The sequence below is a fragment of the Anabrus simplex genome, chromosome 10 (genome assembly GCF_040414725.1).
Source record: "Anabrus simplex isolate iqAnaSimp1 chromosome 10, ASM4041472v1, whole genome shotgun sequence".
In the NCBI taxonomy this organism is placed as follows: Eukaryota; Metazoa; Arthropoda; class Insecta; order Orthoptera; family Tettigoniidae; genus Anabrus; species Anabrus simplex.
The window spans coordinates 22,689,569-22,714,092 of NC_090274.1; the positions used below are offsets into that span (position 1 = coordinate 22,689,569).

The following is a 24,524-nucleotide window of genomic DNA, read 5'->3' on the forward strand; positions in this document are numbered from 1 at the left end:
CCTCTTCAGGTTGGCCAACGTGCAACTCGAAGCGTACTGTGCGATCTAAGATCAGTCGTTGCTTGCTAACTGGTTGAAAGGCTATCATGCCAATACGCTTGTTAAACCCATCAGTAGCCAGGCGAGTAAGGAGGGAGCTATCTTGGCTCAAGTAATACTGCCAACTGAATGGAAATAAAATCTGAATTGAATCGATAGTATGATCAATCATTATGAATTTTCTAAACCGCTATTTCCGTGTAGGAGTTCTAGGTTGTTCCTGTGATGTACATTAATTTTCGTCACTCACGTTCAAGCTCAACCTATATTTTAACTTGCTGTTTAAATAACAACAGTATTTAAAGTGTTGCAATCATACCGCCAGATGTCTCACGGCGATGCATAATCGATCCATATTTTTTTGTGTCAGAGGTTGCCAATACCAATTTCGACGATAACCGTGGTCTACCGATTCAGCACTAGGGAGCCGAAGTGTCCCTAAAAGTTTCGTGTACTGTGTTGTTAGTTGCTGGGAACTTTGACTGCACAGCTGGTGACAGCATAGTACTGCCCAGACTGAAAACATGGCCCGAGTATACACCATATGCCAGACCACATTCAAATTCGATGCCTTCCGAACAGAGCATAATCAGGCTGACACAAGCAGGTAGATACACACACTCTCTCTCTCTCTCTCTCTCTCTCTCTCTTTCTCTGCAGGAAATGCTATGACCCCCCCTACACCAATGTCTTGAACCCCTGAAACAACAAGGGACGAATGAGTGTACCGCTTCCACTTCTATTATAATGTCTAAATTCAAACCTCATTCCTTGAGAAACCTTAATCGTGAAAATTCAAGATTTTCTTCTGATGATGCAGAGCAAAGTTCTTTGTGAAACATTGAGAATTTCATCTTATTTTCTTGTATAGTGCTTCTTAACCCTCCCTGACAGAATAATTCAGACAGGACAAATGAAGACAATCTCTGGTTGCGAAAGCATGTATTTATTTAAACAAAACAGTTCCTTGTGGGTGGACAAAGGAATCGTCGCAAGCAACAGATGGCCAAAAGCAGCATAAAAAAACACAGAACAAACAGCACACCCACATAAATAGCAAACTGGTTGAAGCGGGACGGCAACCACAGGACGGTGTAGGCAAGCCGTTGACTGGCTGAATCTAGAACAGACGAAACATCCTCAGTGCTTCAAGTAGAAGCGAGCTGAAACTTTTAAACATCAAGACTAAACATAAAATGAATACGGGAGTGCTGTCACACTGTCCAAAAGAAATAAATAAAAGACAGTCATACCACAGCCACTTCAAGTAGTGCCAGATAGTAAAACTTCACCCCACTGTCAGCAAATCAATGTAGGAAACAGAATAATACATACAGTAACATCTGGGCTTCTCTTACCCGAAGGTAAAAGACTATGAAGAAAGGACAAACACAGGAGCCCAATGGATCGAAGTAAAGGAAAGGAACAAACAGGTGACAAATCAAGTAGATAGGAACATGAAATGAAACAGATTGTTAGGTCCGGTCAGTGACAAAATCACTGGACTGAATTCGTTAGGTCTGGCTAGTGACGAAACCATTGGGTTGGAGGCAAGCAAGCCCCCAAGTCAAGCATCCCCTAGGACGACAACAGCGTACTGTTCTTATGTATTTGTTATTGTTTTCCTTAAAGCTTTTATTTACAAGAGTGCCTGTCTACCTGCTGACTAGGGGTTTTTTCTTCTGCTTGGGCTGGTAAAGAAATCTGTGTGTGTTGGTTTCTGAGAATGACATCATTTCCCATTATATCTCAGCCAATGACAGTGGTAGTAACTGCTGAACTTATGGACAATGACTAATCAAGACTCTAATGTATTATCATCAAAGGATAGCAAAGGAAATACAATGAGCTTGCAGTTGCAATGAACAGTATTTTGTAAGAAGGAAGGAAATTCCCAGATGAAATTATCCTTACATTGCTCTTTTCACACTGACTGCCGTATGCAGGTGATAACCGGGTACACCTAAGATATCTAATTCCTTCTCTATTGGATTGTTTCATAGATTTCAAATTTGTGTAAGTTTGAACTCAACAAAACAGGAGTGGAAATAGAGGGGATTTCTCACCAATGACAGCCACTCCGTAGCCCATGTCGGGCACTCCCATGCGGTAGGAGCAGGTGGGCACCATCACTTCATGGATGATGCCTCGGCCGAGCTGGAAGTGCCACCACGGTCCATTCTCGGGCATCAACGTCTGAAACACTTGGTCCTTGTTGAAGATGTCGCTCTCAACACTGGTGTGCAGAGACTTGTGGTCGTGAGCAGAAAAAATCACATGTGGACGGAGTACTTTCACCACCTGGAACACACAATGTCCAGTTCGATCAGCGCCCTTTAAAGTCCCCCTTGAATTAAACCTTTCTATGTGTATCGTAATGAATCAGTTAGCAAATCAATAAAGGCAAGGAAACTTTGTGAAGGTTTAAACTAGACTTCCGGCCTATTAATCCTGGAACCATACACTAGAGAAATGAGTGACCCAGGGAATTTTTAATTCGCAGTAATTTGGTGTTTGCAACCCCTATAGTCACAGGATATAAAGTTCGTGGTTTTGATCCGTATTGAATTGCAATCACAATATCTAAACTTATGTCGTAATGGTCCACCTTGTCAATACTATATTATGCAATGTTTACATTACATTTCTAATCTAGGAATTAGTTTTGGCCTTGGCTGGCCATTTTCAGCCTTAATGCAAAACTGTACAAACACATGTAATAGCTAAAACAAATGTACAAACACACACAAATGACATTAAAAAGTGTTAAAAACATCTGGGGGTGAACTATGTGCACAACATGTAAAATATGACGAAATTAAAATCAGGCTCTAAAATTCTTAGATGTGTTGCATCATGACAAAATGTTCCATTAGTTCTTGTTGTTAAAATATCATGAAAATGCTGAAAAGTTCCTCTGTTGGACATTGGCAATGGTTGAATCAAGGACAGCACACGAAGATATGGTTAAATAACTGGCACGTTCTTTATTTGCAGCTGGTAGACGTTCGCAATTCAATGTGGTGTCCATGAAGTTAACCTTTCGTTGTGGCATATGGTGCGTGGCCTACTGCTGTGTGTCTCATACTAACGGCTGTGAGATTCAAAGGGAGAGGGCAGGGCAAGGAGAGAGGGTGGGGAAAGGAAAGGGGAGAGAGGGGAAGGGGGTATTAAGGTGGGGCCGAAGGATGTGGGAAAACAGATGGCTGCTGAGGAAAGGTGACAGATTAAAATAATTTTGAAAATTTATAGCGAGCGATTTGAACAACCAGAGAAATTGTAACTCATAGTTCAAATATAATCGTTTTGTGCTGCAATTGATGCTTTCACGGCCTGTACTTATAGACAAGATATAGGCTTTTGGGCTTATGCCATGTCAAGAAAATAAGGTGAAATTCTTTAAGTTTCGCAGAGAAGTTTGCTCTGCATCTTTAGAAGAAAAACTCGACTGTTCACGAAAAAGGCTTCTCAAACAATAAGGTTTCAATTCGAAGTTCTCTGTGAAACATAAAGAATTTCACCTTATTTCCTTGACCCGGCATAAACCCAAAAGCCTATATTATGTCTATAATAGTTTTGTTTTTATTTCTAAGGGCATATTTAGTTTTTTAAGTTTATTTTCACTATAAAACAAACTATGTACTTGTAGTTTCCCATTTTTGATCCTCTTTATTTTGTTGCTTCATTTTCGCGTACTGGTTTTTAATGTCTGCTGAAAGTAGAAAAGAAAGTCCTCTCCAAAATACAACAAGAACTAGTCGAACACACTTGATCCTACCAGTAAGTTGTTGAAAACACCTTGATATTCAATGAAGAGATTGGGTGCGATATAATCTATATTTATTAGACCATTGTACAGGGGTGGGCCTAATTTGTTGAGAAATCTTCACCGGTGGAAGTCCATCATCTTGCTCCTCATCTTCAAATCCTTCGATTTCTTTTTCAAAATCACTACCACCATCAATATCAACACATTAGTCCTGCAAATATGGTATTTCCTCATCAGTAACACAACTCACCGCGCCACCATTTCTGTTTACATCGAGTGTGACATTGCCGCGATACGTGCATCACATATTTCTAACGGCATTTAAAATACTATCCAATGATCACTAAACATTATGGTACATAGCAATCTTTCTAAATACTCCACGCTAAGATTGCCAGTAGTTAACTCTAAAATTCACCAAGAAATGGCAGAGGTACACGCTCTTAAAACACAGATACGACCTAGTACGATATATGACGGAATGCGATTCTTCTTTCGCTATGACTTAGTACAATATATCACGGAGCGGAGTTAAGATAACGTCGTTAATTTTATCATAATCATAAGTTATGATTTTCATTTCCGTGTTGACATATAACTTACATACATATATAATATTATACAAGTTAATTTTTTCTGCGCTAGAATGCATGCAGTTAGTATAAGAATTCAATTTCACATTACCTAGCAACCAGCTGTTGTTGGACCAGTGTAACTATTAATAAATACCTATACTGTCAGTTCGATCACAACCCCATGGCAGCTGAAATGAAATGAAATGGCGTATGGCTTTTGGTGCCGGGAGTGTCCAAGGACAAGTTCGGTTCGACAGATGCAGATCTTTTGATTTGACCCCCGTAGGCGACCTGCGCGTCGTAATTAGGATGAAATTATGATGAAGACGACACATACACCCAGCCCTGTGCCAGTGAAATTAACCTATTAAGGTTAAAATTCCCGACCCTGCCGGGAATCGAACCCGGGACCTCTGTGACCTCTCTTGCTAACCATTTAGCCACGGAGCCGGACCCCAAGGCAGCTAACGTGCTACCACACCTATCAAGATGCATGTAGTGGAGGTTACTGCATGAATTAGCTGGAAAATTTATAATTTTTGGCAACAGACCAATTATATTGAAATTATGACTTTTTCAATCATGACAAATATTTCAAGTTCCCTATGAGAATTGAAACCAATATATGAAGTCCATCAATATCGAACATCGCTGACAAGGAAATATTATTCAATTACTGCAGTAACAAATTACATGGTGATGATGGTTGTTGGTCGTGATTGTTTTTATAGTATACAAAATCACGTGATTATCAACCCAAACCAATCAGGATAATTGAGATAACCATCTAATAACCAAGAATTTGTCGATACTTGTTACGTGAAATATTTAACTGATATTTCCCTTTTATGAGTGTTCAAACAGATGTACATTTTGGAGGACCACAGCAAAAAATAAAATAAAAATATCACGAAATGTGTCTCGAGGATAACTTTCTAAACTGTGTCAAAGCACTGAAACATGACAACTCCAGAGAATGGGTGGATTTGTGGTGGGCATGTTTACAAACCCGTGTCAGGCAGTAAGTTGTTATTTGCTTACAGTCCAAGGCATTAACTCTTATAGTACCAAGCGGCCGATCTATCGGCCAAGTGAGCCGCTGCTAAAAATGCCAGAGGCCGATCTGTCACCACATTTTTCTTTTACTTGTATCTTCAATTCTTTATGTTCGATTGCAGCAAAAGTAAAACCACTGGAAAGATTAAAGCTTTTACTCTCTGGAAATACTGATAACATGCGATATGTCATGTCCAGGGACATGAACCTGCATCAAGTAGCATTACATAAGTACTTCATAGTGATTACTTTGGTAACTCAATCCATTGGCCGTGCGGTCTGAGCAGCCATGTGTTGAGGTGATAAAGAATGAAGTTAAAAACAGAGTTTTGTGAGGTCAAGAGGTCTTACGAGGAAGTCGATACGTACAAATCTAAATAGTCACCTCCTGTCGTCTGGAGATAATATAATACTTTATTAACGGTAATGCCATTTTATGCCTTTGCTGGCGGGACCTAGTGTTTACAGTGCACTATGTCTTCTGGTATGGGCTAGAGCAATCTTGTTACTTTCATTGATGTCTCAGCTTTATCCTTGGCTTTGACAAAATGAAAGTGACTGAGGTATGAGTGATGCTAGTAATGCCATTCCTTCTGCAGCCAGTCCCTGCTATGAATGGTGTGAAAATATTGCTCATAGGGTAGGTTGTTGCATGCATTTCAGTGGGCTTGGCAGACTGATATGTAATAGCAACTTCTGGCTCGGTGAGGAAAGCAACGAGAAACTACCTCACTCCTCATTTCCCTAGTACGCCTCTTCAGTGATGCCTAGGCCATCTATGACAGCTGATGGCGGAGCTGTTGAGGGTCCAACCAGCCTTCGGGCTGAGGACTAAACATACAATGCCATTTTACATAACAGTAGAGAAGAATAAACAAAAAACACACTAAAAAGAAAGTTCAATGGAGTATAAGTAGAAAAATATGTACAGATATATACACAGGTTATATTACAAGTAATCACAGGAAAGTAATAGTCAATTCTGGAGATTATGTAAGTGATTTCTCAATTTTGACAGTGAGCAGTTAAATATATCAATATCCAGTTTGTTTAGAGATCATGACATTCGTTCAATTGGCCCACTGAATGCGTAGTTAGTTCTATGCCAATTTGTAGACAATGTATTCTTGAACCTTGTGCGTCTATCTGGTACATGTACGTTAATTTTTTGCAAGGAGTTGTGGACAATTCACCAAGGAATGCAGCAAATTAAAAATGAAGAGTGTATCCAATAATTCACTGCGAGAAAGGGGGTAGTTTGAAGGATCCCATACTTAAAATTAATGGGTGACCCAACTAAGTGAAATGGGACGCAGAGTCATGTTTATGATGACAAGTATTAGAAATAGGGGAGTTATTTTATGAGCATAGGGTTAAGGGCGAGAAGTCAAGTTCATGTTAATAAATATTGCCACATGCATAGCGTGGGATTTGTGATACATGGGGGAGGTGGTAGCACCAATGGTAAGCCAGTAAGGCTTTATCTAAGAGGAGGGGAGGCCCTCATATCAATTGCTAGTCCCGTTAAATACGTATGTAATTGAAGGAACAAGCGTCTTATTGCATTAGTCTTCGCTTTGGAAGCCTTGCCTTCCGCTCACGTCAGGGAATCACGATTGATTCTCCAAGCGGTCTCGCTACTTAGAATATTTCTTAGTAGATCAAGTTGAACGGTGGTGCTTACACTTGGTATTCATCATTCATACTTTGATTCTCAACTTAAGCCCTAGTTCTTCTGGGTTTTATTGTAGTTGGCAACTTAAAGCTTGAGGAATCTTTGTGAGACTCCACGATACTCTGTTTTTACATTGCTTAGCAATTTCAGAGGTACTCTAATGTTTTAGAGTCCACTTGCATTTACTTGGAGTAGCCGTTCTGAGGAAGGTTAGTTCCAGTACATCACATTACGTGACCGACTTCAATTGTACGCGTATATTCTTTGTACATCATCTGTCAATATATGCACATATATAGGAAATCATATGAGTTTGAACTCTTAACAACCAACTTACCTAACGTCTATAAATTACCATCTTATATCCCTTTCGTTTTTAGTACTGTTGTTAGCCATCAGGTGATTCCACTCACTGCTTGGCGTCTCACCTGTTGGTGGTGATTTTTTTTTTTTTTGCCATTTGCTTTACGTCGCACCGACACAGATAGGTCTTATGGCGACGATGGGACAGGGAAGGCCTAGGAATGGGAAGGAAGCGACCGTGGCCTTAAGTATGGTACAACCCCGGCATTTGCCTGGTGAGAAAATGGGAAACCACGGAAAACCATCTTCAGGGCTGCCGACAGTGGGATTCGAACCCACTATCTCCTGGATGCGAGCTCACAGCTGCGTGCCCCAAACCGCACGGCCAACTCGCCCGGTGATTATTGTTTTAAGAGGAAGTACAACTAGGCAACCATCCTCTATATAACACTAATCAGACGGAAAAATGGAAGGGATCCGACACTTCGAAAAATGATGATATCGGCCAAAGCAAGACAAGGGCCACGAAGGACGTGAAAATGAAAGACTCGCAAACCTAATAGCGTCGGAATCGGAAAAGAACAAGAGTTGACCAAGTGAGGTCGGAAAGGATAGGTGAAAGTGAGGAGCCTGGCACAAGTAAGTGGAAGCAATGCCAGGACTCAGCTGAGAGCCCCGTGGTCGCCAACCCACGCTCCAAGGTTCAGAGCCCCTGGGGCTCCTTTTAGTCGCCACTTACGACAGGCAGAGGATACCGTGGGTGTTATTCTACCGCCCCGGGATACGACAGATATCGATATCAGTGAAGTTTTATAAAAGCTTTCTATCTATTCATTGCAAGTTTTGTGTGTCGTAGCCCTGCACACTGCCACTTTGTGTCACTTGTGATCTCACAGGTTTATACGTTTCTTTATTTACTTCCATTAGTGTACGGATGGATAAGTATATGATCATCATCATCTTCCTTTCCTGTTTCCAGCTTCCATGGTCGGGTTGTGAATCAAGGACCTCCATCGCTGCCTGTCTCTCCACCACTTTTCTCCTTTTTTTTGAGTACATCTTCCGGTTTTCCTCACCTCTTCTCTATGCACTCCCACACTGTATCTGTCCATCTCTTCCGGGATCTTCCTCGTGGTCTCTTTCCTGTTAAAATCTCTGAAAAAAAAAAAACCCTTTTTTTGGCACTCTCTCTTCTCCCATTCTCATCTTATGCCCATTCCACTTTAATTTTGTTGTTTCTACTCTATCTTAAAGTTTCAAGATTCCCCTCCTTTTCCGTTCCTCTTCATTTCCAATTCTATCCTTTCTGGTCTTGCTCTTGATACCTCTCAGGAATTTCATCTCTGCTGCCTGTATTCTACTTTCCTTGGATAAGTATATGAACGATGATTAAAATATGTAACTTTTTAACACTATGTGATCCATTAGAGAACAATTTATGGACTGACAAGTGTTCAAAGTATTTAACCTGCATGTGTATCATCTTGTAAAAATTCGTAATTCTCAAAAAGCACTATCAAGAATTGCAACTGAAGTTTTTTATTCAAAATTAACTGAATACACAAAGGTATCATACCGATGATAAAAAATTACACTATAAAAGTAAAAATTAGGTCTAATTTTGAAATTTAAATTTTTCAAAACAATAAGGAAAAATTTGTAGATATTTAAATGAAGAAAATGAAACTCTGTTGCGAATATAGTCACAATCAAATATTCTTTATTTACCTGTTATGGGGAAAAAAGAAGAGGGATTTACTTCCAAAAATGTATGTAGGAGAATGTTTTTCCTTAGTATGTGCATTTTCATTAAAATTGTCTTGGCATTCATAGTGCAACCACTACATTACAGAATGGTATCAAAAGAGTTAAGATGGACTTACCTTATTTACATATTGGTTTGGCAGAAAAAGCAGAGGCAGGTGCGACAAAACAACACGTGTTCGATTCTCTAGGAAGTGAGTACGATTGTCTATGACCAGTGGAATGGAGTATGTCAGACGATTGATCTACAAAAGAGCACATTCAACCTTCATATTAATGGAAGTATTAATCAAAATAGGGGCACAACATCTAGACCATTGGCTCAGTTCAATTAACACGCTGAGCGCCAAGCAAAAGTTTAACATATTTTTCTCTATGTTATTTCAGTACACATTTATCTGAAAAATTAAAAAACGTAAAATATGAAAATAGACTAAGGTGGTCACTGGTGTCCACTGTGCACTACGGCCTGTTGGGAAACTTCTGTCAACTGAGGCAATGGTGATCACACAAGTGGACGCTAATCATACGTGAGCCAAATATTGTCCGATTACCAGACTGTGACTTTTGCAGCATAAGGAAGTGAGGGAAGAGACGTGAGGTTAGCACGTGTTAGGAGACCAATTACAGGGTATTAGAATCATTCCGTATTGACGGTTTTCACTTTACAAAGGAAAATTTAATATGTCCTCCTATTCAATACATATATATCTCCATCATTAGATGGAGTAATAAAAGTCAAACATGTTTCGACTCATTTGAGCCATCTTCAGTGAGAAAAGGGGATTAAAGTTATTTACATAATAGAAGCTAAAAATGTGTTAAAAACATGATGAAGGAACAAATGGATAAACAAAAGATACATGATGGAAATTAAAAAAATAATAAATCAATATATACACATTTCCATCATTAGATGGAGTATTAATCAACTTGTTTGAGACATCTTCAGCGAAAAAAGTTAACATTTTTATATAACTGAAGTTAAAAAGTGTGTTGAAACCTATGAAGAAGAAATGGAAACAAATCAGATAAGACAGAAACAAACAATAAGTGTATATAGTGAGGCTGTGGACTTCTTAGTTTAAAAATTCAGAATTGACAGTCTGTCTCTGTAGAGTCACCATCACGACGGGAGAAAAAAAAAAACTTGAGAATCTAAGAGTGAGAGGAAACACGTGCCAGGTCAAAATGTATGTGACACGTGATGGAAAACTGCCAATGAAGTTCAAATTTCAGAATAGTAGCAATTTTGAAAAGCCTGATATTCTCAATTTTAGCGGTCCCGTTCTCGATGACTGTTTCCAATGTTGGCTAGGTGTGTTTGCCTTATTTTTAAAAAGTCAGGAGGGCAGCAACAAAATTGAGAAGCTGTGTTAGAGAAGATAACAGATGCTTGGTAAACTGTATGAGACCATAATGGAAACCGTCAATGAGGTTCCAACTGTAATGGAAAAAATGAGATTGTATGAGAAGCTTGGACTGATAAGTAAAAAATAAGTGGGAAGAAAATATTTAAACTTACTTATTAAGTGGTTGTCCTCTTGTTTCTGCTTGAAACATCCATTCCATATATTTGTCAGAACTTCTACAATAAAAACAAACCCCGCCTCCATCTCTCCAACTCACCAACACTTCCCCCTTCCCCCTCTCTCCACCAGCCCTGCAACCCCCTCCCCTTCCCCCGTCACTCCTCCCATCCTCGCATATACAGCTGAGCCAACAATAGACACGATCACAAGAACGGGACCGTTAACTTTGAGAAAGTCAGGCTGTTTCGAGAGGAAAACCACTTCCTTGGTACTTCCCTTTCCAGATAAGGTTTCTTACACTCTGGTAGAAAGCATTGCCCTGTTGCATCCTCTTGCTAGTCTCCATGTCCAGCCTTGTATTCTGCATTAATTCACTCACTAAGTATTTGAAACTCTCAACAATTTCAAGGCTTTGACCACCAATTTTCACAATGCCTTTCCCTTATCTTTCTCCTCTTGATATCACCATGGTCTTGCTTTTCTTTGAGTTGATTATCATACCATACTTTTCAATTTTCTTGTTCATGCATCGAGTTGTTCTTGTACTTCTATGCTGTTTCTTCCCCAGACCATAATCTTGTCTGCAAATAGTAATAACTTCATCTCCTTATTTCCATATGTTTCCTTTGTCTCCTTTACAATTTCGTCCATAATAAGTGGAAATAAAAGAGGTGACAGCACACTTCCGTCTTAGCCCAGTTTAATTCCTAAACCACTCCGTCTTTCCAACAAGAGTCTGTACGTTACTGATGCAGTTGTTGTACATTGCTTGCATCGTTTCTACAGTTTGTGTATCCAGTCTCTTTTTGACCATGGTTTCTCAAACCTTTTCCCTATGGTATACCTTTATGACCAGATCCATTCTACGGAGGTTGAGTCATAGGTCATGGCAACAAATTTTTTTTCTTTCTCGCGAACAAGAGACAACATGGAAAATCTAAGGTATGCATTTGGAAACGTACGGTATGTACTTGCGTATGATGCCACTAGATGGTGTATGTAAACAACAGTGTGGGTCTAAGCATGCCCCCAAGTTCAGTGTGTGAGTGCGAGCGTCATGAAATGAAAGTCAACAAGCAAGAGCAACTATCGTATATTAAAATAGCAGTTCTCCGCGACAGAAATGCACGCCAATGCCATGCAGAGCTGCGGGAAGCATTAGGCACATGACTATAATCGAATCCCCAAAGTCACGAAGCCATTATGTGGAAAACTGTTTGCTAACAAAGAGGACATCACAACAGCATTTCGGAGAGGGGTGTCACACGTTAGCGATACACATGCAGCGAATGGTATTCAGCGCCTGCCCCACCACTGGCAATGCACAGTGGAAACCTTGGATGATTATTTCGAAGGTCTGTAACCAGTGGAGACCTGTCCTTTGTACGTAGTCTTGTGTATTTGCTGTCTATACCATAATAAAACAATGTTTACCAATGGTCTGTGTTCTGTCACTTTCCTACGAGAATCTCCTGACATCTTCAGACACTATGCATAAGTACATGCCCTATGTTTCCAAATGAGTATCTTAGATTTTCCGTGTTGTCTCCTGTTCACGAGAAAAAAAACAGTTGCCATGACATGACTCGACCCTCGTATATTTCCAATTCTTTTCCATTCATTGCCTCATATCCTTCAAGATAATGTATACTCCAGTTATTTAGGCAATGGTGAGAAAAACAGGGTCTGTTTTGAATGTACTTGTGAATTAAATCAGAAGACTGATACAAGATATTTCAGAGGTGGAAATAATAGTCTTTTGGAATTTTTTACACCAATGCAACATCTATATATATCAAATAAGAGTGTTGTCCGTACATTGCTCAGAATTCAAAAATAATGGTATTTCTCTATCAGTCGTGTCCATAGAAACCAGAAAATGCACTTTTTAACTCTCCATAATTTCTATCTGTTTGTACGTATGTATGTACACGCATCACGAGAAAATGGCTGGAGGGAATTAAATGAAAGTTATATAGAATTAAATTTTCGATCATTTATGTCTTATACATTTTTAACGTACCAGCTATGATAACAGAGATAGTTATGAACTTGGATTTTTGTTGCTAAGTCCATATCAACACTGAGCCATGAATGAATGGACAAACAGAATTTAATGAAAATCGGTATGTGAAGTCAGGAAATAAGGAACTACAGTCTACGCTATAAATAATGTTATCCACCCTGGCTGAAATGGTAGTTTAATTTTTAATTACCTATGTTATTGGTCCTTTCAAAAAGTACTACATAAGTCATAGATGGTGATGGTGGTGATTATTGTTTTAAGAGGAAGTACAACTAGGCAACCATCCTCCATATCACTAATCAGAGAGGAAAAAAGGAAGGGGTCTGACACTTCGAAAGAAAGAAGGACTCACTTTACATCTGATGCCCTAATATCACAGAGTCGGAAGAAAACTAAATGTGAAGGCCTACAATGTAGAAAGCTCATAAAATTGGTTAACAATAACATTAAATTGATCACTGTTGTTGTGATGTGCTTTGTGTCTTCTGCTACCTCTCATCTCCGATAGATGGGGTTACTGCTGCGTACCGAGTATAATCTCCTGCTTGAATACTGTCGGGAAGGAGTTGGGGAGTTAGATAACTCTCTTGTTTAAAATTACATTCTTCTGGTTCATAAATTCACTGATAACTAATGGTACGTAACACACTGTTTAATCGTAGTATTCCAGCTATTCGATCCCTATGCTGAGGCACTGCATGTAATGAGCAGTGTGTACTCTTAACGAGATAATGGGAGAAGAGTGTTCACGGCTGTCTGCGGCCTGGTAATTCAAGCTGTGGAACTTTGGACTGTTAGGTCGGCAGTGTAGTACTGTTCGTTAAAAGTGAGAAAATGTGCGATTTTTCATTTGATCAAGTATTTATATGGTAGCATTGCTTTTAATCATGACCTTCCTACTGACGCCATTGTAATGACCTTTGATGACTTCAGGTTGGGAAAATCACAAAGACAGTGTTTCTGAGGATGTAAAAAGGCAGTTGGAGAGTGAGCATCTGCCATTATAATAAAAAATCCTCAACTCAATTCTGACTGGCAGTAGACAAGTGGGCCTACCATCATAATGAAAACTCCCCGACTTGATTTTGACCGATAGTAGGCAACAGTCTTCACATGAGGAAAGACATATGCTGACTAACCATTGTGTTTCTGGGGTAACGTTAAGGCTATGCAACTTAATGCAATCTTACTCACAAAAAGTACTACACTACTTACGAGAATTCTGTATACAGTGTAGAATTCCGTAGCGAAGCACAGGTACATCAGCTAGTTTGTATTTAGAATAATGGACATAATTTTCAACAGCTGCTTTGAATGATGTTATGATCTACATTCGTTTTCAACTTCAATCATTATTAATTCTGAACTAATAGTTTAGAAATGAAACTTGTTGAAACACTTGTGCTTTCTGTCGTCTTATACGGTTGCAAAACTTGGACTCTCAAGGCCAGAGACAAGCTGCGTATTGATGCACTGGTGCAGAATGCTATGCATAAAATGGACCGAAAAAATAATGAATGCGCCGATTATCAAAGGAATTAACATATCCAAGTGTCTTTCTTGCAGTGTCACTTTTGAAAAAAACCACCAGTTCTTTGGACATTGAGAAAAGAGATGGAAAAAAACCTACAAAAATGAATCATGGAAGGGAAGGCCGAGGGGGAGAACAGAAAGCAGGTTGATAGACCAAATCAAGAAGAGCAGGGGTTTACCTCTTCAGACGGCTTTAAGACACGCCGCTAACTGCTCGGGATGGCAACGCTTAGTTGGGGTAACGATGCTCAGGAATGAGTCCAACGATTTGTGATGATAATGAAACTGAATGCCTGCCCTCGTTGATACAGCTTACCAGTGAATCCGGCAATCTGTTCCCACAACATCTCCTGCAGAGTACGGTAACATTTTGTTCTCTCTTCCTGTATAATAAATAGATTTTCTCATACCTGCATGCATGATAAAATAGGCCTAGGATAATGTCCAATATCAGAGCATGTAGTGTGAATTGTAATCGGAGGAGACTTTAGAGTTACCTGACATCCTCAAATTCTGGACATACATGGACAAGTGTGTATGGAATCAATTTTTAGCCAGCAGACACTTGTGTTCACCATGGCCTAGCAGGAACGTTCAAAACAGACACCGATGTCCGCAGTGGCGCTCAACGTGTTAAGGTACAGTCCTGTAATTAGCCAGATGTGAAAATGGGTAATCATATTCATAATTTCCCGAACACGTGACCCACACCACAGAGTCAACTCATTCAGCAGAAAAAGATTACCTGGTATATATCCACTTGCTTAAGACTGAGGGAACTTGTCTGACGAAAGCTCTGTTCGTAACGCCTCAGTTTCTCGGGCGTTATCTGGTCGTCCTCGCCACCAATGTCGTTGTCTCCAGGGAGGTACAGCACCTGTTAGAAGAAGAAAAAATACCGTTCTTAACAATCTTTGATGTTTTGCCATGATTTTAGGCCAGAGAAACATCAACTTGTCAGATGACACCACACGTGAAAGCCTGCACAGGTATAAAACCACTACTGCTGCTGTTGTTGATGTTGTATTCCTGGCCTTTACTCCAACTATCTGGAGTCTGCATAAATGTGAATCAAGTCCATTTTCAGGACCAGATGCCCTCCCTGACTCCAACCCCAGGTGAAGGGATGGATTCACTATCGCGTATTTTTGTGGTGGTTGGTAGTTTGACGGGGTGGATGTGCACCATAAACTTCCAGTCCCTGAGCCAGAGGAATTAACCATATGCAGTTAAAATCCTCAACCCAGCTGGGATTCGAACGCAGAAACGAAGACCACTGCACTGACTACATGGAATCTGCCACCTTCGCAGCAGCCCTAAATGCAGATCGATGACTGATTTGACTCATCGAACATTCAGCCAAACAGGCAGACCACTGGTGCAGTGTGAGCATCAGTCAAGTTGCCTGTGGACGATGCAATAGCCACCTTACCCATATAGCTCGCCCAGTAATATCATGGTCTCAGCTACTGCACTGGTAAAACAGAAGATGATGATGTTGATAATGATAATCATAACAACAACAACAACAACATGTTATTTAATTCACACAAAGTTGATAGAGTCAGTCAATATCATAGATAAGGTGTTTACATTTTGACCTGCCAGGAGTGTCAAGAACAGTACATCGGACAATCAGGGTGAAGTTTAGAATTTTGATATAAATAATACATGAATGCAGCGAAACACAGAAGATATTCAGAAATGTGCATAACAGCAGTCATAGTTTTACAAACACAGAAAAGGAATGAAGTTCAGAAAGAGAATATATTTGAGAAACTGTTTGTGTACTTGTCACAACAAATGTACTAGCAACTTAAATTTGAACAAAATTTCAGCAGAAGAAAACTTCTTTAAATAAGCAAACTCATATGTTACAAAAAATAATAATAATAATGAATCTAAGACATTTATCCCTAACATGATTTAGAACACACTTCCAATAAGAGTTATGAAGTCACAACCTTACTTCTTTCCCATTACCTGCAATACATTGCTTGCCACAGGCAATTTACATTCACAATCCTGGAAGAAGAAGTGTATAGTGTTATGTGAGTGGACCATTTTATTAGTTTAAGATCTTTGAAGTTGAGAAAAATAGATATTATGTAATGGCTGTATTTCAACTGTTTGAGTAATGTTTTGATAATAATTGAACATCTAATTATTTTATAATTTTAATCAAGTCATTGGAATTTGTGAAATGTTAATTCACTGAAGAAGACAATGATATTTTAACGAAACATGTACAATTAAATAATTCATACTAAATTGTGGTTTTTAATAGTATTTCTTCTGTTCATTCATTCGGACCATTATAGGCTATTAATATGGTCAAGTTTATAGATTCAACCTAGCATCCAGCCTGATTTTCTCTTATACAGCATTAACTAAACAGTTTAGTGTGTGCTTCATGGCTTCTGTATTAAGTGTTGAACTTGTGCGCTGCAGAGTTTACGAGGGCTGATCAACAAAGGCAGAGACTGATTTTTTTCCTGTAGCTTCCATGATAGTTACCTATCTATAACATAAATATTTGACAAGAGCGGGTTATTATGTATAATTGTGCATAGGCCGCAGCACTCTCGTATCAGTAGGTTGGTAGTAATGCTCTATTTTGCAGATGCTACGTGCATTTCGTATAGCAGACAATGGAAGTGATGCGAGAGGTACAGTACAGTGCAATCAAATTCTGCTTTCGAAACCATACAGCCACTGAAACTTACGAAAAGCTGAAGCATCATTATGATCCTAAAGGAAAACAAGCCAGCACAGTGTGGAAATCGCAAAAAAAGGAAAAAGTTGTTCCATTTGCAGGGAAAGTGATGGTGATCACATTTTTTTACTGTACTGGAATGATTTACCAGAAAGCGGTTCCCCCTCACACTACTGTTACTACATGTCAGTATTGGCTACACTGAGGAAGCACATTGCAAAGAAACGACCAAAGCTTTCTCAGACTCGGTAGCGACTTCATCATGACAACACACGGCCTCACGTTGCAAATGAAGTCGTGCAGTTTTTGGCTCGATTCAACACTACCTGTGTACCGCATCCACCTTATAGCCCTGATCTTGCACCCTGTGATTTTTTTGTTAATTCCCATCACTAAAGGCAAAGCTTAGGGGCAATCGATTTGAGAACTTTGAAGAAAAGTGAGGCGATTCTCAAGGACCTGACAAAGAAGGGTCTGCAGCATGTGTTCAAGGACTGGCAGAGACGCTATAACAAGTGCATTGAAGTAGGAGGGGACTACTTTGAAAAAGATCATGTAAACATTGAAATGGAGTAATAAACATCTCTGAAAAAAAAAAAATCAGTCTCAGTCTTTGTTGATCAGCCCTCGTAAATACAATTTGCTTTAAAATTCAAAACTTAAGTGTTTCCAGTGTTTATGTGCTGCTGACGACTCCAAGAGCCAAAACATGCCCACTGCTTTTTCATAAATAATCTTATCATATTTTAGTGTCGTGTATTGATTAGGTAGTTAAAACTATATATTTTTCTCAAGCTAAAATTTTGAAGATTTCTTTGTTTAACTAGTTGTTTAACATCGCACTCACACATTGAAGGTTTTTGGCGACGCAATGATGGGTGATGCAAGTGTGTAATGGACTAGTATGACTTGGAAACAATTCTCTAAACCCATGAATAAATGGTGAAAATATCAAGCTCAATTAGTAGGTGGTGTTATTATTGTTATTATTATTATTATTATTATTATTATTATTATTGACTTGTGAGGTGTGGCTATGAAATTGTTTACGTCTATTATTACCTACGTAGTTATATATGATAGGTTGTCAGTACGGACTTTATTTGGTATAAATCGTGGTCGTATCATTTATTATTTGTGTGTTGTATGATCTGTCATGTGTCCGACTCGCTGGCTGAATGGTCAGCGTACTGGCCTTCGGTTCAGAGGGTCCCGGGTTCGATTCCCGGCCGGGACGGGAATTTTAATCACTTCTGATTAGTTCTTCTGGCTCGGGGACTGGGTATTTGTGTCCGTCCCAACACTCTCCTCTTCATATTCAGACAACATACCACACTACCAACCACCACAGACACACGCAATAGTGATTACATCCCTCCATATAGGGCTGGCGTCAGGAAGGGCATCCGGCCGTAAAACAGGGCCAAGTCCACGTGTGCGACACGGTTCGCACCCGCGACCCCATACATGTGGGAAAAAGTGGTAGGAAAAGGTAAAGAAGATGATCTGTCTTGTGTAACAGAACGTGTGAGGTTATGTCAAGATACTTCTGCAGTATGTTTATTAATACAACTCTATTTAATGTAAGAACACATAATTGATAGTATATAATTTATTGTTACCTGTAAATATGATGTATAAATCTGATGTAATGATGTGCAACACAGGGTAATAGTTTAGAACAGTGCACCTTTGTCACTAGAATTTTACAGAATGTTCTATTTATTTGTATATAGGTTACTGAAGACTCGAGAAGATACGAGAAAGCATATTGTGTCATACTTTTCTGGCAGCCTGGCCAGGCAAGATATATAAAAGGACGGTCTTGGGCTGTTGAGTAGCTAGTGAGAGACGTTAGTCGAGTTGTGTGAACTCATGTTTGTGATTTCATCGTCGAAGTGGTTATGTTATGTTGGTAGTGTTCCGTAGTTGGTTGACATGCTAATGTGACAGTCGAATAGTTCAAGATTGTGGTTCATTTGATGTCCGACTATAAATGTGTATATAATTTGTAAATAAAAAAAGTGTATACAAGTGACAGCATCTCGTGTGCGAATATGATATGGGAAAGGGCTAGATGGATTGGGAAGGAAACGACCATGGCCTCAAGGTTCAGCCCGAGGATTTGCCTGGTGTAAAAATGGGAAACCACAGAAAACCATCTTCTGGGCTGCCAACATTGGGTTTTGAACCCACCGTTTTCGGAATGCAAGCTCTCAGCTGTGCGCCCCGAAACTGAAGAGAGATGGCTTCAGATATTACCAAAAAAAAGTGTCATCTAGCTAAATGTGTGATGCAATGTTTCCTAGCAACAGTACCTTGAGAGATGCACAGTACCTTGATCTGTATGTCATGGCCATCCATCAATACTTCACATCACAGCCTTCAAAACTGGTAGGAATCATGTGTCACATATTTTATTTATTTATTTATTTATTCACGAAGCACAAGATACAGCTACACTGAAAGACATGATCAATTAGTTTTCCTACTAAATTTAGTTAACTTTCGTTTTTCAATGACCCTGTATAATACAGTAAAACCTCATTAATTCAAAGTCATTAGGACACAAAAATCAGACTTCGAATTGCGCGATTTTGAATTAACTGCCAATTCAGAAATGCCAACGTTGCGGCGTCACAAAATATTCCAAGACCCATTACTGCATGCAATTAACATTGATTCACAGTTTAAACTTTTCAAGTGCCACAGAAAAAAAACTATTTCAAAAATGTATCCATCCAAAAAGATGTTTTTACATTATTCAATGCAAACATAACCTCACGCAATGAAATTTTAAAAAAACATGATTCAAAGATTAGAAGAAATCTATACTGGAGTGCTTTATTCATTGGATTACTGTACTGTATGCATTTTAGATGTCTTGTACTTGCACAGAAAATACCTGATGCCCTTAAAACATCGTGGCTTATCAAACTTTCGTATCACAAGAGAAGAAAATCTCTCGTTTCCGTCTGCATTACAACACAGTACAGTGACTTTATCCTTATACGATTTCCCAGCTAACACTTCTCTCCGTTCGGGCTCGGCATTAAATAAACAAAAATAAACTAATGCAGTTTCATCGACATTGACAATACTGTTCGATGCATACGAATTGATTAGGCCTATATGAGCCACGCTTTTTTTGCCAACTGTTTACACTGCCAGTGTTCACGGATTCTGCTTCTCCGCACAATGCCTGCTACGTGATATTGTGGCGTTCCTTAAAAAGCTAATACAAGAGAAGTACGATTTCACTCTAACTTAGCAAATATGAAGCACACTGCAGACACACTGAAGTGAGTGAAAGTTCAGAAATCTACCCCTGCGCGTTCATGACAAGGAGAAATTTTGAATGTAAATTGCTTTGTAAAATACTATTTTTTTAATATAGACGCAGTTTTGAATTAAAAGTGAATTTCGGTAATGGGGGCTGATATTGTTCTTCAAATTACGAATTATCGATATTTCGAATTAAACATTTTAAATAATGTGCAAAACAGTACCTAATGTTTCCAGGAATGAGAGCTTCCTCGAATTACGCGAGATTTAGATTTAACCAATTTCAAATTATCGAGGTTCTACTGTATCTTATACAGAAAATCACGTTTCTCTCTTCAGAAACAAATAAGAACAAACAGAATTTAAGAAAAGAAGAGCTAAGTACCTCAATTCCCAAGGGCACATAGAATATGTTGTAGAACCTATCGAGATATCTCTTGTACTCCTCCTTCGTTGCAATACTCCCTTCGTCCATGATGTCACCGAGGAAAGCGACGACATGCGGGTCAGCATGCGATACGGCTCGGCGAAATGTCTTTGTTAAGTACCTGGGAAGAGATCAGTTTCACATTGTAGTTGTCTGGTAGTACAATAGGTCTGTCATTTTGTACATTCCACTGAATCAATGGCCTTGAAATATGCAGAAGTGTACTAATTATGTTAATTAGAACTAAATAATAATAATAACAATAATAATAATAACAATAATAATAATAACAATAATAATAATAATAATAATAATAATAATAATACGAAGATGAAGAAGATGATGAAGAAGAAGAAGAAGAAGAAGAAGAAGAAGTCATCCCTGCTTTTGAAAAAAACTGAAGTAATGTTATCAAACTGTCATAATACAACTGCATTCTTTATACCAAATACGGAAATATAAAGTGTTGCATTCATTTTAAGTATATTTTTTCTTTATAATGTGCTTTACGTCGCACGGACACAGATAGGTTTTATGGGAAATGATGGGATAGGAAAGGGCTAGGAGTGAGAAGGAAGCAGCTGTGACCTTCATTAAGGTACAGCCCCAGAATTTACTTGGTATGAAAATGGGAAACTATGGAAAACCATCTTCAAGGCTGCCAACAGTGGGGTTCGAATCCCATATCTCCAGAATGCAAGCTCACTGCCGCGTGCCCCTGACCACACAACCAACTCGCTCAGTGAACAACCGTGTGTAAATATATCAAAAAGCAAATGTCCTGGTGGAATGATGAAGTAAGGACAGCTTATAAACATAAAAAGAAATTCTATTATTAATTTCCTTTTCTCCTTCCTTTCTACGATTCTTTATTACTCTCCAGAAATGCTTCCCTGTTGGCTGACCAAGCTTTTCCAGGTTATTACCAAACTCTTCCAATGATTTCTTCTTGGATTAAACGATAAGTTTCGCTCTGTTTCCTTCATCTACACGCATACAAGAATAATCACAAACAGCTGTTTTACAGTTTAACACAGTGAATTCTCGTGCTTCATTTTATTTTTGGACATTACAGCTTGTCTACAACAGTTAGTTACACTTCTAAGTCATGTCATAATAGCTCTGTGTCTTGAAAATGCACCAAGGGCCATGGTATTTGCAGAGGATGGGCGCAGTATATGCTATGTGGCAGACACTATGGGCACATCTTGTTCTAACATGTAAAGAAATGTTAAAAAGTACAGAGAGGACAATATCTACACCACGAGGCCCGGTTCTGGTCATAGGAGAAATACTACCGAGTGTGATGATCACTTTCTCTTATTGCAAGTTCTTTGTGATTGACACGCAACAGCTGTGAAGGCCAGAAATAATCTGCAACAAGTACGGGACATGAAGATCATTGAAAGGACAGTAAGGAGGTTGTTTGAAGTGGATTGACAGTCCAAGAGGACCACCACAGGACCTCTGCTTACACGTGAGCACTGCGCCTCTCGGATGCAATTCATCGATGCCCATCGAAACTGGACTGTGGAGCAGTAGAGCTCAGTGCTGTTCATGGATGAATCCAGATTTCGTTTGAGGGCAGTGGAAAGAAGGGAGAGAGTATGGAGGAGACCCAGAGAACGTTATTTACCCTGCAATTTCTCTGCAAGGATACCATTCAATGGAGACTCTGTCATGGTCTGGGCTGGCATCAATGGCGTATACTGAGGGCTACCAAAGCTATCGGTGAAGCCCTAACCTCAAATGAAAACGATGGAAATCTAAAGTACATTATATTGTAAGCATATGGAACATTGTTCCATTTACAAAACTTGAAAGCAATGAGATAAAATGCCGCTCACATTTCTGAGTGCAAGGCATCGGAGAAGGATATTGCAGCTCAGGCACTGCATCCTTCTTCCCACACTTCACCTTACACGGCTTGCAGCTGAATGGATCTTTCTTTAACCTCAAGATCAGCAAGAGTGCTCAAGAACCTCTACATGAACTTCTATTTTTAATTCAATAAAAGTGTCACAAGTGTTACAATTGTGTTAACTTCTTGCCATTTTTGTGTAGGCTGATGATGACATGGACAAATGTCGAAACAGGTCCCTTAATAAATAAAATATGTTGCTACAATGATTCGTGCAACAGTGTTACTGTATTGAAAAGGTGGAACATTTTTCTCTTTTTAGCACTGTAACCGGGCGGATAGGCGTGCTAGGCTTTGGTCCGTCAGATCGCCACTGCTAACGAAGGACAGCTCAAAGACTCAAAGTTCTCTAGAAGTTTCTGAACTGACACATGCATTCCTCATCGTATATACAGTAGAGTCTCGCTCAACCGACCTTCGCTTATCTCACACTCCGTGTTATCCGACACTGGTAGGCTTAATTTGAACTTTAAGTGGATGCAATTCTGGGACACGGGGTGTGGAGGGTGCGACTGTGAGACAAGCACTAGCAGTCATGCGGTAGGATTTTGCAATGTAGTATTGGTTGGGTGCAGATGTTATAGTTTTCATATCCTCTGTGAGTATGGCGAGTAAACGTAAGAAAGTGATTGTTTCTGTGGAAGACAAGTAGAGTGGGTTAAAGAGACTGGACAAAGGGTAAACTCTCCAAAAAATGGCTTCAGATTATGGTGTTGGACGTGTGTTACAGTGGGAGACTGGAAACATACGAGGGAATAAATTAAAAAGTGGTGCTCTACCAGAGCAACAAGTGATGCACTGAAAATTAGAAAAAGAAATGAAAAATGTGAGTACGAAAAAGTAAGTGAAGCACTATTTCTTTGGTTCACTAAAAACCAGGAAAAGGGCTTGTCAATATCTGGCCCCATTCTGCAAGAAATGGCGGTGTATATCCAGAAGGAGCTTAATAAAGGGACCCTGATTTTACTGCTATTGCTGGGTGGCTTGACCAGTGGGAAAAACTGTACGGCATTGGGCAGCTTAATATCTGTGGAGAAAAACTGTCAGCTAAATCCGATGAGGTTGTGAAATTTAAAAGACAATTTCAAGAAATAATTCTTGCTGAAGGATTAACCGGTGATCAGATTTTTAGTTGTGATGAGACTGGGCTGAATTTCAAGATGCTGACATCAAAACTCTTGCAGCCCAAGTCAAGACGTCTGTACCTGGCTACAGGCGTAGTAAGAAAAGAGTACTGCATCTACTGTACAATTGAATTAATAAGTCAATAAACAGAGTCCCGTAAAACATAGTACGTAATACAGTACAGCCTTCCTGTTTGTTTTAGTTCGTTTTCAAAGTTATTCCGTATTATTCGACATTTTCCAGGTCCCGTTTAGGTCGGATAATCGAGACTCTACTGTACCTCCTCACCTCATACTTCTGACTTCATTATACAGATAACACAGTGCTGGTATTTCACTCCCTTTTGCTTATACATCCTTGTAGAAAGACACTGCAGGGCTACTGTTATAGGAGTAATATAATTTTCTTTTTATATGTAGATTTGGTCAAATGAAATGCACTCTTTCAGGTATAGTGTTCTCTTGGATTGGTTCGAATCGAATCTGTGATCAAGGGTCTGACACCACCACTGATCTCCCGAGGAAGCTAATACACCAGTGAATGATGGGATGACTGGTGGTAATGCTGTAAAGTTCAAAAATTTTAGTTTAATAATAAAAATGGTGTATGGCATCTGTATAGGCTTGGTGGTGACCCTATGAGGATAAAATGAATGGCGAAGACATGATAAACACCCAGTCCCCAATCCACGAGAATTAGGAGTACGAGGGTGTTGATTCTGAGAATTCAACTGGGCCTATTGGACCAAAGGCAAGCATTCTACCCATTTTGCTACAAA

General features: G+C 39.4%; 1 protein-coding gene across 1 annotated transcript in view; it reads right to left on the minus strand.

Moving 5' to 3' along the window:
- Positions 1 to 964: 964 nt before the first annotated feature.
- Positions 965 to 24,524, minus strand: part of Mppe (Metallophosphoesterase) — a 37,077-nt gene continuing 13,517 nt past the window's right edge. Inside the window, exons 3-7 of the mRNA XM_067155079.2 lie at positions 20,659 to 20,821; positions 15,018 to 15,149; positions 9,301 to 9,426; positions 2,106 to 2,340; positions 965 to 1,159 (exon numbers count right to left, since the gene is read on the minus strand). Of these exons, the coding sequence (XP_067011180.2) occupies positions 990 to 1,159; positions 2,106 to 2,340; positions 9,301 to 9,426; positions 15,018 to 15,149; positions 20,659 to 20,821 (826 nt within the window). The 3' untranslated portion in view covers positions 965 to 989. The remainder of the gene's footprint in view (positions 1,160 to 2,105; positions 2,341 to 9,300; positions 9,427 to 15,017; positions 15,150 to 20,658; positions 20,822 to 24,524) is intronic.